Here is a 13,871-nt window from a genome sequence, read left to right on the forward strand (position 1 = left end):
TCACTACAAGCCACTACAGACGCAGCAAATGCATTTGTGCAGGAAGCCACGCCTGCGTTGTGTATGGCTGCCCATCAAGGTCTGACAGAAGCGGTGGCTGTCCTGCTTCAGCATGGCGCTGACGTGGCCGGTGAGGGCCAGGCCGGCGCTCCCTTGCACTATGCTGCTGTTGGTGGCTGCGTCCCAGTCGCTCGCTACTTGCTCAAGGCAGGCGCTGATCCGATGGCACTGGCCCGGTCCGGTGGCTACACTCCGCTGTATTTGGCGGCACTTCATGCGAGGCTGGACATGCTGCGGATGCTGCTCGGGTTGGTGCCGGCGGCCCACGTCGGCGCCACCATGACCAACGGCGCAACGGCGTTGCATGGTGCGGCCATGTCGGGCTCGCTCGACGTTGTCGCTGCCCTGCTCGACGCCGGTGCCGATCCCAACGCGCGCTCGGACCGCGGTCATACCCCGCGCGACTATGCGGAGCTCTCGTTCCCGGGCAACAAGGCGCTGAGCGAGGCGCTGGGATCGGGCCGTGGACGCACAGCACGCGGCGGGGAGGCACCGGGCGCGCGAGAGGTAGCTGGGCGCGACGCCGCCCAGGGTGGGCGCTTTGTTGACGCTGCCCGCATCGCATCCGGCGAGGCCGCGGCTCTTGGCGAGCTCAAGTACAAGTACCGGCCCGGCGGCACCGACCAGGCCCGCGACGAGGCCAGCGCCCGGCGGCGAAAGGCCAAGTCGGCCAAACTTGCCCGGAAGCATCCGCGTGAGTTCTTTGCGCAGTCTGCCCGCGCCCGCCGCGACTCGGTCCAGATCGAGACGACGCTGCCCGGCGCCAACTACCAGTCCCCGTACAAGGCGTCACAGCTGACGCGTGCCTCGCATGCCCGGGCGACCTCGGCCGACGCCAAGGTCTCGGCCATCAAGTTTCCGACCACCCGCGAGTTCCTCGAGGGCACGTCGGCACGCGACGCGACGCAGCAGCAGCTACTCGCGCTGCGTGAGCTCAAAAAGGCAGCGCTCGCCGAGCTAGACGCCGTCGAGACCGACGCTGAGGCCATTGTCCGTCGGCAGCAGGCCATCCAAGCCAACCTCGATGCGCTCCGTGACCAAGACCGCGCCCTCGAGGCCGAGGCCTTTGCCGCCGCACAAAAAGCTCGTCGCGACCGCGAGGACGCCGAGGCCTGGCGCGACGCCGAGGAGAACGCCCGCGCCGCGCACGGCCTCGAGCTCCACAAGCGCAAGACCCAGCTGCTTGCCAACTGGGACAACCAGAAGGCCGCCATTGTCCGCGAGCTCCAGGGCGAAGCGTGGAGCACCGAGCTCGAACTCCGTGAGCACCTTGAGAGGCGACAGGCCGCGCACCGAAGCCATCTCGAGCACACCATCGCCGAGGCCGAGGCCGCGTACGAGCTGCGGCGGGCCGAGCTCGATGCCAAAACCCGGCTGGAGCGCGCTCGCAAGCGCGAAGAAGCGCAGGCACTTGCTGACGCTGCCCGCTACCGAAAGGCGACCCGTGAGGCAACCGATGCCCACGAGGCCCGCCTCCAGGCCGAGCTCGCCGACGCCCGGCGGCAGCATCGTGCCGAGGCGGCGGCACTGCGCAGGCGCATCCAGCACCTCGAGTCGCGCCAGAAGCACGAGGGTCACGAGGCCGAGGTCCGCAAACGCCGCGTCGTTTCCCAGCAGTCGAAGCTCGACACACTTCGTGACAATCTCGACGCCCAGGACGCGCGCGTCACCGCCAACATCATCCGCTCCGAGCAGGAGCGGCTCATGGAGCGGATTGCACGGACCGAGGCCAAGACGGCGCGGAATATGGGGAAGATTGAGGCGCTCAACGAGACGACGGCGGCCGAAATCGCCCGCCAGCGCTCGCTCACCGCCGACCACGAGGCCATGCACCGTGCCGAGGCTGATGCTGCCAAGTCTGCCTGGGCTGCCATCCTCGACCAGGAGGCTGCCGCGTTTGAAGCCGCCAAGGTCCGCCTTGTGGCCAAGATCCGCACCCAGGACGACTTTAGCAAGGAGCTTGCCGAGCTTGAGGCGTTGGAGGACCGCGCTGCCGCCCGGCTAGCCCGCCCGGTCACCTTTGCTCCTCCGGAGCGCAACGCCGACGCATCGGCACCGCCCAAGCGCGCCCGCACTCTGGCCGAGCAGTCGATGGCTGCCGCCCGGCTGGCTGTTCCGCGCACCGTCAACGAGTCACCGCCTCGTCAGAGCACGCCGGGAGGAGGCCCCGCGCCTTCGAGTCCCGGCCGGAGGTCGGCGACGCCGTCAAGGCCGCGCACGGAGCGCAAGCGCAACTGGGAGGCCGAGCGTGCTTCACGCATCGCCTCGGGCTACACCGTGCCGGGGGAAGCGAGCCCCAAGGGAGAAGCTGACGAATCGGCGGCAGCGGCAGGTGTCCGCGGCTTTGCCACCGCCTCGGCCGCCGAGCTGGCCGCCAAGTCGGCGGCAGTCTCGAGCATGGCCAAGTCTAATCGCAAAACGGCGTCGGCCAAGATCCACTTGCCGGACACGTCGGTCGTTGTTGTGCCGTGGCAGCCAAAGCTCCTCGTCTCGGACCTCATTTCATCGCTGGTGAAGCGGTACGAGCTGGAGGCGCAAGCGGCAGAGCTAATGCCGGGCATCCTCGATCCGGCCCGCGAGCCGACGCTCCGCAGCAACGCTCGGTTCCGGCTTGTGTACGGCTGCTCCTATGCGCTTGTCGACGCCGCCTCGCCACTGGTGGTGAACAAGCTGCTGCGGCTGGGCAAGCTGGCGAACACCACCCGGCTGTTTACGCTCCAGGACGTGGCGCTGCTCAACGCTGTTGCCGAGGCCGATGCGGTGCTAGACGCCGCCGACGGCGACGAGCCTGCGGCCGACTCGGTGGCGGCGGCGGCGCGAACGGCAGCGGTGGCAGCCATCTCTGCAGCAGAGCGGTCGCCGGCAAGTACGTCGGCAAGCACGTCGCGATCGCGGTCGCGGCGGTCGGCTCGCAAATCGGGCATCCACCGGGCGTCGCGACAGCTCGACACTATCAATCGGCTCGCCCAGCCGCGGCAGGCAAGCCGGGCGAGGGAGCGCGTGTCTGACGCGCGCGCGGCCTCGGCCCGGCCGCGTCGCAAGCGCAACTGGGAAGCCGAGTATCTGCGACGTAAGGCGTTGTCGGCGCGCGGGCCTGCCCCGCACGGAAAGGAGACCCGCCGTCCGCGACAGGCCACGCCGTCCTCACCGGAGCACCAGTACGAGTACGAGTACTTTGAGGAGGAGGTGACGTACACCGAGGCGTCGCTGGCAGGTGGCGAGACGCCCGACTCGCCGGACTTGCGCAGTCACCGGCTCCGGGTCTCGGAGCTTGACGTTCCACGGCAAGTCTCGCCGCTGCACTCGGTTCCGGACGAGTACGGCCTGTACTCGGTGCCAACCGAGGATGGCGACGCCGAAGAGGCGGCCTATGCGTTGCTGGCGTCGCCGCAGGCCGGCGGCGATGACGTCGCTCGGGTGGTTACCTTTGGCTCGGTCACGGCCGATGGTCACGACGAGGCTGAGACCGGAGCCGAGGCTGGCGCCGACGGCGATGAGACTAGCGGGGACGCTGGTAGCAATGAGTCGGACGGCGCTGATGCTATGAGCGGTGTGATCTCGAGCTCACCGCCCAAACCGCGACATGGAGATTCTGCAGTGGCTGTGCCGGCCGCCATCATCGAGATGCTTCCCGGTAGCGGGCTGTCTGTCGACGAGGTCCGGTCGCGAACGCGCTCGAATGCGGAGCTGTACGACCAGCACCCGTTCTCGTCGCCAACGCTGCACTCGGGGGCAACAACGTTTGCCCGGCCGGCGCATCGGCCTGTAGTTGACGGCATTGTCGTGGAGGGCAACCAGCCTGTGCCGTCGTCTGCGCTCGCGCTCGAGGCTCTGGTCGAGGAAGAGGTTGTCAAGTGGGCACCGGTCCGGATCAAGTCGAAAAAGTGCGGACCTGTTCACTCGCTGCGGTACCGGCGGCTGCGCCGGATTGTGATCTCGGTGGCGAGCAAGGAGTCTGAGACGGCGGTGCAGATTCTGGGCGTGTTTGCCTGTGTCGGAGGTAGCGTCAACGCGCGGCGGTTGTACGAGCTCGCGCTGGTCGAGCAGCAGTCGCCGGGAAGAGCCATCATTGGATGGGACAACCGCCTCGACAAGAAGATGTTTGGCGGAGTGTCGGCCAAGGGTGAGCGGTATCCGTTTACGCTTGTTGTCGACGTGCGGGTCGACGGGCACAAGGCGCCAGTGAGGCTGAGCAAGACGATCATGTGCAAAGTGTACGATACAGACACTTCGTTCTCGTACCGGACTATGAGCGGATCCAGCAGCGGGACGTTCGAGGCTGTGGCGGGCGGGCACCCTGGCCGGGTGGTTGTCATGGTGCCGCCGGCCGAGGAATAGCCGATAGCGCTACCGTAAAGTGGCAGCAGCTACGCGAGCTTGGGGTGGTGGATGGCGTGACGGAAAGCTTCGGCGCAGTTCAGGAAGACCGGCTGGACTTGCGGATAGAGGACCTGGAGCTTAGCGGCACGGTCGGCGTTTGTCGGGTGGGTGCGAAGGAGGGCAAAGCCGGAGCTCGGGGCGATGCGGTCCATGTGGTGCCACAGCTCGCTGGCGATGACCGGAGAGTAGCAGGCACGAGCCATGAGCTCTGCACCGACGACGTCGGCCTCGGTCTCTGCAGCACGCGAGTGCGGGAGCGAGAAGGCAAGCTGGCCGAGCGACGAGGTAAAGTCTGGCGAGATGCCAAAGTAGGCGGCGGTGGCGAGGGCGAGGGCCGAGATGACATACGACCACGAGACGTTTTCAGCGCCGTGGCGGAGGATGACGTGGGCAACTTCGTGGGCAAGGATGGCAGCAAGCGCACCCTCGGGGTCTTTGGTGGTGGAAATGACGTCGATGATGCCGGTGTAGACCACGATCTTGCCGCCGGGAACGACAAAGGCGTTCACGATGGGCTTGTCCACCACAGTTACCTCCCAGTCGATGTTGCGCTTGAGATTGTTTGCCGCGATGATGCGCGAGGCGACTCGAGCAACCATCCGCGTCCGCGGTGCCGACGCCGGGAGGACAAGATTGCCGGCCTCCTTCACCACATCCTTGTGGTACTCGAGGCCCATGGCGAGCTCGCGCTCGGGCGAGACGGCGATGAACCGGGTCCGATGGGTGTACTCGGTCTCCTCCAGATGAGTGAGGATAAAACCGGCACCGAGCAACGGAATGCCCACTAGCGCAGCCGTGACCCACGGCGAGCGCTGCATCTTGCGGGTGAACTGTCGGCCGTGGGAGAAGGAGACCGTCGACATGCCACGGGCTGGCGGCATTGGCCGGGGCGCAGTCGACGGGAGGGCGAGTCGCGAGTAGAGTCCGTGGATGCGGGCAGGGAGACGGGAGAGAAGCGGGCGGAGCATGCCGACGTATGTGGATGTATGGAGGGCTTGGAGTAAGGTACTGTTGGTGGCTGTGGTGGTGTTGGCTGTGGTGGTAGTAGTGATGGGTTTGGTGGCGAACCGGCCAGGTGGCTGACCGACTGGGTGGTTGGCTGGCTGGCTGACTGGGTGTTGGCTGGCTGGCTGACTGGGGTTGGCTGGCTGGCTGACTGGGGTTGGCTGGCTGGCTGACTGGGGTTGGCTGGCAGGCTGACTGGGTGGTTGGCTGGCTGGCAGGCTGACTGGGTGGTTGGCTGGCAGGCTGGCTGACTCGGTGGTGGCAGGCTGACTGACTCGGTGGTTGGCTGGCTGACTGACTGGGCACACCTTTCTTCGGAACTATTGAAGAGGCATGTCGGGCACGTCTGAGACGGCGCAGCTGAAGCAGAATGTTGAGGAGCAGCTGAACCGCCTGCTCAAGCAGCTGGCGGAGATTGACGAGGGCTATGTACGCTGGTGTGCACGATGTGCATGATGTGTGTGTGTGTGCGTGTGTGTGTGTGTGTGCGTGTGTGTGTGTGTGTGTGTGTGTGTGTGTGTGTGTGTGTTGGGGGGGGAGGAGGCGGGGAGGTGACGGCCACACTCACGCGACACGTGATGGTGGTGGGATGGTACGGGTATGCGGTGATGGGCATGGGTGTGCATGGGTGTGCATGTGTGTGTATACATGCATGCATGGGAGAGTAGGAGGATGGCGAGCTGGATGAGGAAGAGTACGATGAGATGCGCGAGGAGACGCTCGAGCAGCTGGCCGAGTTCCAGGAGACGCTGTCGTCGCTGATGGAGGGCGACATGTCGCTGGTGGACGATCTGTCGGCGATGAAGCTTGCTATTCAGGCCGCTGTCTCGCAGGCCTTCCAGACACCCGAGGTCATCGAGTTGTTTGCCAAGAAGCAGCCCGACGCGCTGCGGGCAAAGTACGAGGAGCTGGAGACCCAGCTGCAGCTCGGCAAGCTGACCGAGGCCTCTTTCAACGCCAAGAAGCTGGAGATGCTTGCCGCCATCCTCAACCTCGGCGGCGCCCTCACCGATGGCGAGAAGGCATACCTTCAGAAGAACATGAACGAGACGCTCGCCCAGTTCCAGAACGCCGCCACCAACCTCTCGGCCTCGGCCAACAAGGATCTGCTCTCTGGTGCCGCCTCGGACATTGCTCGCGCCTCGGGCCAGTCGTAAACCCCATGACTCTTACCCATCACCAGCCCTACCGCCGTCCGCCGCCCACCACCCACCGCCCGCTTGCGACGCGCCGCCGCCCGCTTGCTGCACCGCCGCAGCCACAGACTCAACAGACCCAGACCCAGACCCAGACTCAGACCCAGGCCTCAACCTCACTCCCACCCCACTCTCCCGCAAGCCAGCCCAGCCTTGCCCGAGATGGACCTCAACATTGGCATCAAGACCCGTACGCTCCTCCCCCCCTTCTCCTTCCCCCTTCTCCTTCCCCTTCCCCCGCCACCCCTCCTGTGATCCCGCCCTGGTCACCCACTTACTCTGTAAGCACCCGGACGGGGGTATGGAGGACAGCACGCGGGACAGCCACATCTGGGTATGTGCAGAAGAACATGGCTGCGGCTGCCATCCGCAAGAGGAGCTCACATATGCGTCCCATGGCTCGGTCGAGGGCCCCGCCGGATCCAAAGCTCGAAGCCCACCGCAAGCGCCGTGCCGTCGAGGTCAAGGTCTTTGCCCTCCGTCGCGAGATGCGTGCCCGCGGCGAGCCCGAGGCCGAGATCGAGGCTGCTATCGCTCACTTTCGTGCAAAGCTCGCTGCTGAGTTCGCCGAGAAGGAAAAGGCCGCAGTCGAGGCCGAGATCGAGCGTGAGCGCAAGGCAAAGGAGGAGGCCGAGGAGCTGCAGACAGAGGCCGCAGAGCGCGAACGGGTCGCTGCCCTCCGCAAGGCCATCTTTGAAAAGCGCAAGGCCAAGAAGGCTGCAGCGCTGGCCGCAGCTGCCCGCGGCAGCGCTGCTTCAGCCTCGCCGTCCCGCTCACGCTCACGCTCCCGCTCGCGCGAGCGCAACCACAAGACTCCTCCCCACTCCCGCTCCTCTCGCTCGTCACAGCGGAGCCGGCGTTCCCGGCGGCGGCGTCGCTCGCCGTCGTACTCGTACTCGGCATCAGGCTCGGCCTCGGCCTCTTACCCCTACTCGTACTCGGGCTCAGCCTCGGGATCGTACTCGGGCTCGGGCTCGGGCTCGGGCTCTGGCAAGCGCACGCGTTCGCGCAAGAGCAAGGGCAAGGGCAGGAGCATCAAGCGCTCCGCTTCGGCCAAGCGCAGTAGATCAAAGTCCGCCCCTCGTCGTGCGTCTCCGGGCTCGGGCTCGGCGATGCGCACCCGTTCCGGCACCCACTCCGGCAGCCAATCCGGAGAAGCCGGCGAGGTGTCGGCCTCATCTTACTCTGGCTGCTGACTTGTCCAGGCGAGCCTCGCCACACGGCTCGACCACCATCACTCCCCGCGGCTTGTCGTGCAGTAAATGGCTCGTGCCCAGACCAGCTGCACCGCCAGCAGTGGACTGGTCATTGCTGACAGCCGAGCCAATCCGGCTGAGTCTTGCTCGAGCCGTCAGCACGTGTGACCTGGGCACCACCTCACTCTGTCCCCCACCCACCGCCTCTGTCGCCATGTGTACGCCACATCCGCTTCCCCTTCCCCCTTCCCCCATCTTCTCCCCCCTCCCCTGGCACTCCCCTCACCTCCACCCCTCGTCTCTACCCTGCAGCAACTCGTGCCGCCGATTCGGCCCAGCTGGCCGACGAGGTGGCGCTGGCGGCGACAGCTCTGGTCGAGTCCTCGGTCGATGGCACCATCTTTGACTACTCGCCAGAGCTCAAGTTCCTGTGTAAAGTCGTGGAAGATGCGCTTGCTTTTGGCTTGGCGGGCAAGGCCCGGCTCTTTGGCTCCAATCGCCGCCACTTTTGGTACATGCTCGACGAGACCGGACGGAAGGCCGGCGGTGCTCTCAAGGATGCTGCTGTGGCGGCCGCGGGCGAACCGTCAGTCCGGTCGCCTGCTGGAAAAGGTCGAGTGTGGATCCGGAACGCATTGGCCGGCAAGCAGCTCGCCATCTTTCTGCACGCGCTCTGGATCGAGCACCATATGGACATGTACGACTTCTACGACTCATTTGCCCTCGCCGTCAACAGGGACCTTGCCGAGGCCATCCTCGAAGCGCTGGTCCCGCTCGCATCCGTCGACTTTGAACTAGTTGCCAGCAACGTGAGCCTGGATGACTCGTGGGAGCCGCTCGTCGAGGTGCCCAAGTGGCGCCGTCGCGCCGCCACCGTCGACGCCCGCCCGCCGACGCGCCCTGCCCGCGCTGCGCCCGATGAGCCATCCGCCGAGGCAAGCCATCCGCCGCCGCAAACGCCATTCCGTAAGCGCAGCGCGTCCGCGGTCGATCCCGGCGACTGGAAGACCAAGCACGAGCGGCTTCGCGCAAAGATGGACGTGCTCCAGTCGATGCACGCTGCCGACTATGCACACTTGCAGGACCGCTACAAGTCGCTGCAGCGCGACTTTGACGAGGCATGTCTCGAGCTCGCTCAACTGCGACAGGCACTTCGCGACAAGCGCCCCGCCCCGCTGGCTGCATCCGACGTCAGCGGGGAGCGTACTGCCGCCTCCGCTCTCCAGACTGAGCTCGACAACGCCGTCGCTGCCGCTGCTGCCCGCGAGGCCGAGCTGGTGGCGGCGCTCGAGGCAAAGTCCGCCGAGCTTGACGCTGCACGAGCAGCACATGCCGAGCTCGCAGCAAATGACGCCAAGGCGCGAAATAAGAATGAGCAGATGCAGATCGTGCTGCGCGAGACCAAGGCCCAGCTTCAGAAGCTTGCCGAGGACCACCACGCGCTCTCGTCGCTTCACTCGCATCTTGGCACCATTCACCGCAAGACGCTTGCAGAGCTCGCCGAGGCGCAGAGCGCAGGCCCGACGCCCGAGGTTGCAAACCGTCTTGCGGCGCTCGAGTCGCAGCTGGACGACGCTCGGGCCGCGGCTGCCGCCGCCACTGCTGAGCGCGACTCGGCGCATGCGGAGCATGTCGAGCTGATTCTGGCCCACGAGGAGGCGCAGCGAGAGATCGAGGCGCTCAAGCGAGCCGCCGAAGCGGGCACAGCCGCGGCGGCGGCTTCTCGTGCGGCGGCGATGGCACGGGCCGAGGCCGAAAAGACCGCGGCCGCGCGGATTGCTCAGCTGGAGGAGGCGGTGGCTGCGGGTGAAGCCGCTGCAGCGGCTGCTGCCGCAGAACGCGATGCGCTGGTCACCCGGCTCGCCTCGCTTGAAGCCGAGATGCAGTGCGCCGCTGAGGCGTCCCGCTCGGCACTCGAGTTGCAGTCGCAGTCACGAATGGAGGCCGAGGCGCAGGCACGCGAGGCCACAGCCAAACTACAGAAGACAGCATCGGCGCTTGCCGCGTGCGAGGCCAAAGCAAGCACGCGTGCGAGCCAGATTGACGAGCTGCAGCGTGCGCGGTCTGCAGCTGAAGAATCTGCTGCGCAGGCAAGCGAGGAGGCGGCCGTTGCCCACGAAGCGGCTCAGGCGATGACGCAATCGGTCTCGGACCTTGTCACGCTCAACACCGAGCTCGAGGGCCAGGTTAGCATGCTGACGGCACAAGTCGCCGATCTCGAGCAGCGATGGACGGTGGCCGGTAAGAACGAGAAGGAGGCGAGCGCTTGCTGCGGCTGCGGCGATGACTTTACCTTTTTCAACCGCAAGCACCACTGTCGGCGGTGCGGGCTGATCTTCTGCAACGACTGCACCCTCCACCGCGCCACGCTCAAGGCCGCCTGCAAGCCAGTCCGAGTCTGCACTCACTGCCACGCGGCAGTCCGCATCGACACCGGCGACGCGAATGGCGACCCGATTGTCGCCACCGACCTCTCGCCGTCGCCATCGCCACGGGCTCAGCCGTAAACGAGCACCGCTTCGTCAATAGCAGCGAGTCGGCCGAGTGGTGACGGCGACACGCACACGCACACGCACACGTCTCGCAAGGACCATGAGTCAGCGAGTGATAGCAGCGGCCGCAGCAGGCGGGGCAGTGCTTGGTGCAGCTGTGGGTGCGGTAGCCATGTACCTCTCAACCAGGCCAGTGTACGTGACGGTGGTGGGCGCTGGCGACTGAGCAGGCCCTTGCGTGTGTCACCGGGTCGGCTTCGGTCGGTCGCGCTGGGGGGGGGGGGGGGAGGAGGGCGAATGGAAGGCGGCGGCAAACGACTGACGAGCGAGGCATGGGCGCGGGGAGCGACAGGCGGGAAGAAGCGCGGTCCATGGCGCCCGAGGCCAATCCAGATCCGGTGCTGGATGCGTCTGCCGAGCTGGCACGGCGTGTGGAGAGCGGCGAGTTTGAGCGGCTGGAGCCGAACACGGCGCACACGCGCGAGACGCTGCTGTATCCGCTGATCGAAGGCGATGTGTTTGATCGGCAGCGGTGTGTTGATGGGTGGGATACCAAGAACAAGGGCATCGAAGAGACGGTGGCGCTGGTGGCCGGCGTCGGCGGTGTCGGGTCCAACGTGGCCATGGCGCTGGCCCGGATGGGCGTGGGGCGCATTGTGCTCATCGACATGGACACGGTCGACGCGACCAACCTCAATCGGCAGATTCTGTTCACCAAGTACGATGTCGGCAAGCGAAAGGTTGTCGCGGCGGCGGAGAACCTGGAAGCGATGCACGGGCTCGGCAGCCGGATCGAGACGCTCGATCTCGACGTGGTGCGCAACTGGGACAAGGTGGTGGCGGCAGCAGCCGAGGCGACAGTCATCTTCAACTGCATCGACTATGGCGGAGTGGCAGACAAGGCGTTGGCGTCACTGGCGTACGCCGAGGGCATTCCGTACGTCTCGGCGTCGACGTACGGCAACGTGTTCCAGAACGAGTTCTACACGTCGGTGCCGGGCGAGCTCTGCTGGCGCGATGCGTGTGAGGGCAACATGGCGGCGTCGCCGTCGCAGCTGGAGAGCCTGGCGAGCGAGCGCGGCGTGGAGGTCATCGACGCCGAGTCGGGCGCGGCGATTCTTCGCGATCACTTCAAGGTCACCGATCCGCTGGTGAAGGAACTCTTCGCTGGCTGGCTCGCCGACCTCGATGCAGAGGCGCTCTCGCCACGCGACTTTTACACTCTCATCATCCGCGGCAAGTACGACAAGTGGCTCGACACGCAGCTTCACCCGTCGCTCATCCGTAGCCATCAGTCGATCGAGTTCATTCCGGCGGACCCGCACGACACCCGCGGACAGGGCTCGTGGGTTGTGGTCTGCACCGTCGGCACGCTGCTCTCGGTCAATCTCTGGGTGCAGCACATGCTCGGGTACCCGACAATCTCGTCGACGGTGTGCGATCTGCGGCACTTTGACGTTGCCGCCGAGTTTGGCCCGTTCACCAACTTTAATGCCTTTGCGCCTGCGCCGTCGTCGAACCACCCGTGGGCGACGCCAGTCGATGCGCTGATCAAGGGCAAGGAGGCGGAGGAGTAGCTCGCGTGTACAGGCAAGCCCTGGGTGCTTCAGCGCTTGCGCGAGAGCTCGGCAAGAGCCTTGCGCTGGGCAAAAAGTTCTTGGGTAAAGACAACCGAGGCGAGGTAGATGTTGCGCTGGACCTTGGCGGTGAGTGGCGAGTCGGTGTCGAGGGCGGCGACACGCTTGCCGAGCGCCTCGAGCTTGTGGAAGTGCTTGGTGAGCATCTTTTGGAGATGAACAGCGCGTGCCTCCTGGCGTTCTCGAAACTCGCGACGGGCCTGCTGGGCTTCTGCAGAAGCCGAAGGCACAACGTACTTGTCGAGCGCGGCCGTGACCGACTCGTACTCGGGGACGATGTTGTTGATGAGCTTGCGCTCGGCAGCCATGGCGTGGTAGTAGCGCATGTAGGCGAGCGGCGAGGGGACAGCGCTGGCGTCCTCGATCTTGATCTCCAGCCGCGCACGGCGGTAGCGAGCAGTAGCCAGCTGGAAACACGACGAGCACGTCCGAACCTCGCCGTCGGGCACCTCAATGCGCTTATGTGTGGCGCGGAGGATGCCAAAGGGTACGCGGTTCTGGGTGCAGCTCGAGCAGAAGACATTGCCGCACAGTCGGCAGTGGATCTTCCGCGAGAGGAGACTGAATGGGGCTTCGCACGCTCCGCACTGTGTCGCGGCTTTCTCCGGCTTCCAGCGGACCACAGACGCCTCAAACTCGCGGTTGCCGAGAGCCTTGGCCTTGAGTCGCGAGAAGAACGAGCCGCCGCCGCCCGACGATGTGCCCGGCGACGACGACGGGCCTGCACGCGATGGCGAGGCTGAGAGTCGCGATACAGCCAAAGATGAGTCTGCAGCGGCCTGCGGCCCAAGCGCCAGCTTCTCAAGCCGGCGGAGGAGCTTGTTGGTCTCGACAACTCGCTCACGGGCGCGAGCGGTGCGAGCGGCCTTGAACGCGGTTGACCTGTCGCGCATGGTACCTACGACGACATCACCATCTGTCCTCCACACGTAGCAGGCCTCGCAGACAGGGAAGAGCTGGGCAGAGAGTGAGGGTGTGGGTACGGCATCCCGATCTAGGCGACGCTTGCGGGCGACATGCGAGAGGCAGTAGACCAGGCCGCATCGGTAGCAGTGGTTGGGCGTGTGGGTGGTGGAGAACTCGGTCTCGCACCCGGGCTGCATGCACGAGCTCACATGCTCGGACGAGATCCAGTGGCTCGTGTCGATGGCTTCTGCTGCCATGAGTGTGTGTCTGTCTGTGTGTGTGTGTGTGTGTGTGTAGGGGTGCGGAGTGGAGTGCGGTGGTGGTGGTGGTGGTGGTGGTGTTCCGACACGGACAGGTGGCGGTGGTGGTAGTGAGGAGGGGGGTGGTGATGGGGGCGATTGGCTGGTGATGTATGGGAGTTAGATCGGGGAGGTTGTGGGGAAGGAGGAGGGAGAGGGTGTCTGCTGGCTAATCCTCCTTGGGCGTGAGGAGGCCGAGCTCGCGGGCCTCGATGAGGGAGGGGACGTTGTCGAGCTGCAGAGCGAGGGCAACCATGCAGATGGAGCCGATGAGAGTGTGGTAGAGAGCCATGCGCTCGGCGGCGGAGCGGAGAGCATCGAGGTCAGTGATGGCAGTGTTGACGACAGTCTCGCGCAGCGGGTTGACGCCGGCGACAAAGATGCCGAGCGAGATGATGGCCATGGCCAGGCCGGCGAGCGAGGTAAAGTTGCGGAGATCGTAGGCCGACTTGAGGATGGCGAGAGCAGCGAGACCGATTGCCGCCGGAACCATTGCCGCTCCAGGCAGCAGCTTCTGGCTCTCTTGGCGCTGGTGATGGGCATAGTACGACTTGAACTCGGCGAGGTCGTCGGCCGTCTCCCAGTGGAGGTCAAAGGTGAGGTCGATGGCAAGGAGGCCTAGGACGACGGCGAAGGCAATGCCAGCGACATTCATACGCAGGGTCATGGTGGGGTAGGGGGGGGGGGGGGGGGCGTAGGG

General features: G+C 65.8%; 6 protein-coding genes across 6 annotated transcripts; 4 read left to right on the forward strand and 2 right to left on the reverse strand.

Moving 5' to 3' along the window:
- Nucleotides 1–63: 63 nt before the first annotated feature.
- Nucleotides 64–4,398, forward strand: AMSG_05873 (ankyrin domain-containing protein; the record flags this gene model as incomplete). Its single annotated transcript, XM_013901806.1, has 2 exons — nucleotides 64–3,610; nucleotides 3,659–4,398. 2 exons carry the CDS (start codon nucleotides 64–66, stop codon nucleotides 4,396–4,398), a joined length of 4,287 nt encoding a protein of 1,428 aa, XP_013757260.1.
- Nucleotides 4,399–4,427: 29 nt separating this feature from the next.
- AMSG_05874 (metalloendopeptidase OMA1) lies at nucleotides 4,428–5,408 on the reverse strand (the record flags this gene model as incomplete). The annotated part of the gene is made up of 1 exon (XM_013901807.1): nucleotides 4,428–5,408. One exon carries the CDS (start codon nucleotides 5,406–5,408, stop codon nucleotides 4,428–4,430), a length of 981 nt encoding a protein of 326 aa, XP_013757261.1.
- Nucleotides 5,409–5,747: 339 nt separating this feature from the next.
- On the forward strand, nucleotides 5,748–6,621 carry AMSG_05875 (LZIC protein). Its single transcript, XM_013901808.1, has 2 exons — nucleotides 5,748–5,874; nucleotides 6,114–6,621. Exons 1-2 carry the CDS (start codon nucleotides 5,779–5,781, stop codon nucleotides 6,600–6,602), a joined length of 585 nt encoding a protein of 194 aa, XP_013757262.1. The 5' UTR covers nucleotides 5,748–5,778; the 3' UTR covers nucleotides 6,603–6,621.
- Nucleotides 6,622–6,991: 370 nt separating this feature from the next.
- AMSG_05876 (uncharacterized protein) lies at nucleotides 6,992–10,344 on the forward strand (the record flags this gene model as incomplete). The annotated part of the gene is made up of 2 exons (XM_013901809.1): nucleotides 6,992–7,703; nucleotides 8,150–10,344. 2 exons carry the CDS (start codon nucleotides 6,992–6,994, stop codon nucleotides 10,342–10,344), a joined length of 2,907 nt encoding a protein of 968 aa, XP_013757263.1.
- Nucleotides 10,345–10,420: 76 nt separating this feature from the next.
- AMSG_05877 (uncharacterized protein) lies at nucleotides 10,421–12,011 on the forward strand. The gene is made up of 2 exons (XM_013901810.1): nucleotides 10,421–10,524; nucleotides 10,682–12,011. The coding sequence occupies exons 1-2, from the start codon at nucleotides 10,430–10,432 to the stop codon at nucleotides 11,904–11,906; spliced, it is 1,320 nt and encodes a 439-aa protein (XP_013757264.1). The 5' UTR covers nucleotides 10,421–10,429; the 3' UTR covers nucleotides 11,907–12,011.
- On the reverse strand, nucleotides 11,936–13,129 carry AMSG_05878 (uncharacterized protein; the record flags this gene model as incomplete). Its single annotated transcript, XM_013901811.1, has 2 exons — nucleotides 11,936–12,864; nucleotides 12,970–13,129. 2 exons carry the CDS (start codon nucleotides 13,127–13,129, stop codon nucleotides 11,936–11,938), a joined length of 1,089 nt encoding a protein of 362 aa, XP_013757265.1.
- Between the last annotated feature and the right edge of the window lie 742 nt (nucleotides 13,130–13,871).

This window comes from Thecamonas trahens, assembly GCF_000142905.1.
Source record: "Thecamonas trahens ATCC 50062 unplaced genomic scaffold supercont1.27, whole genome shotgun sequence".
NCBI lineage: Eukaryota > Apusomonadida > Apusomonadidae > Thecamonas > Thecamonas trahens.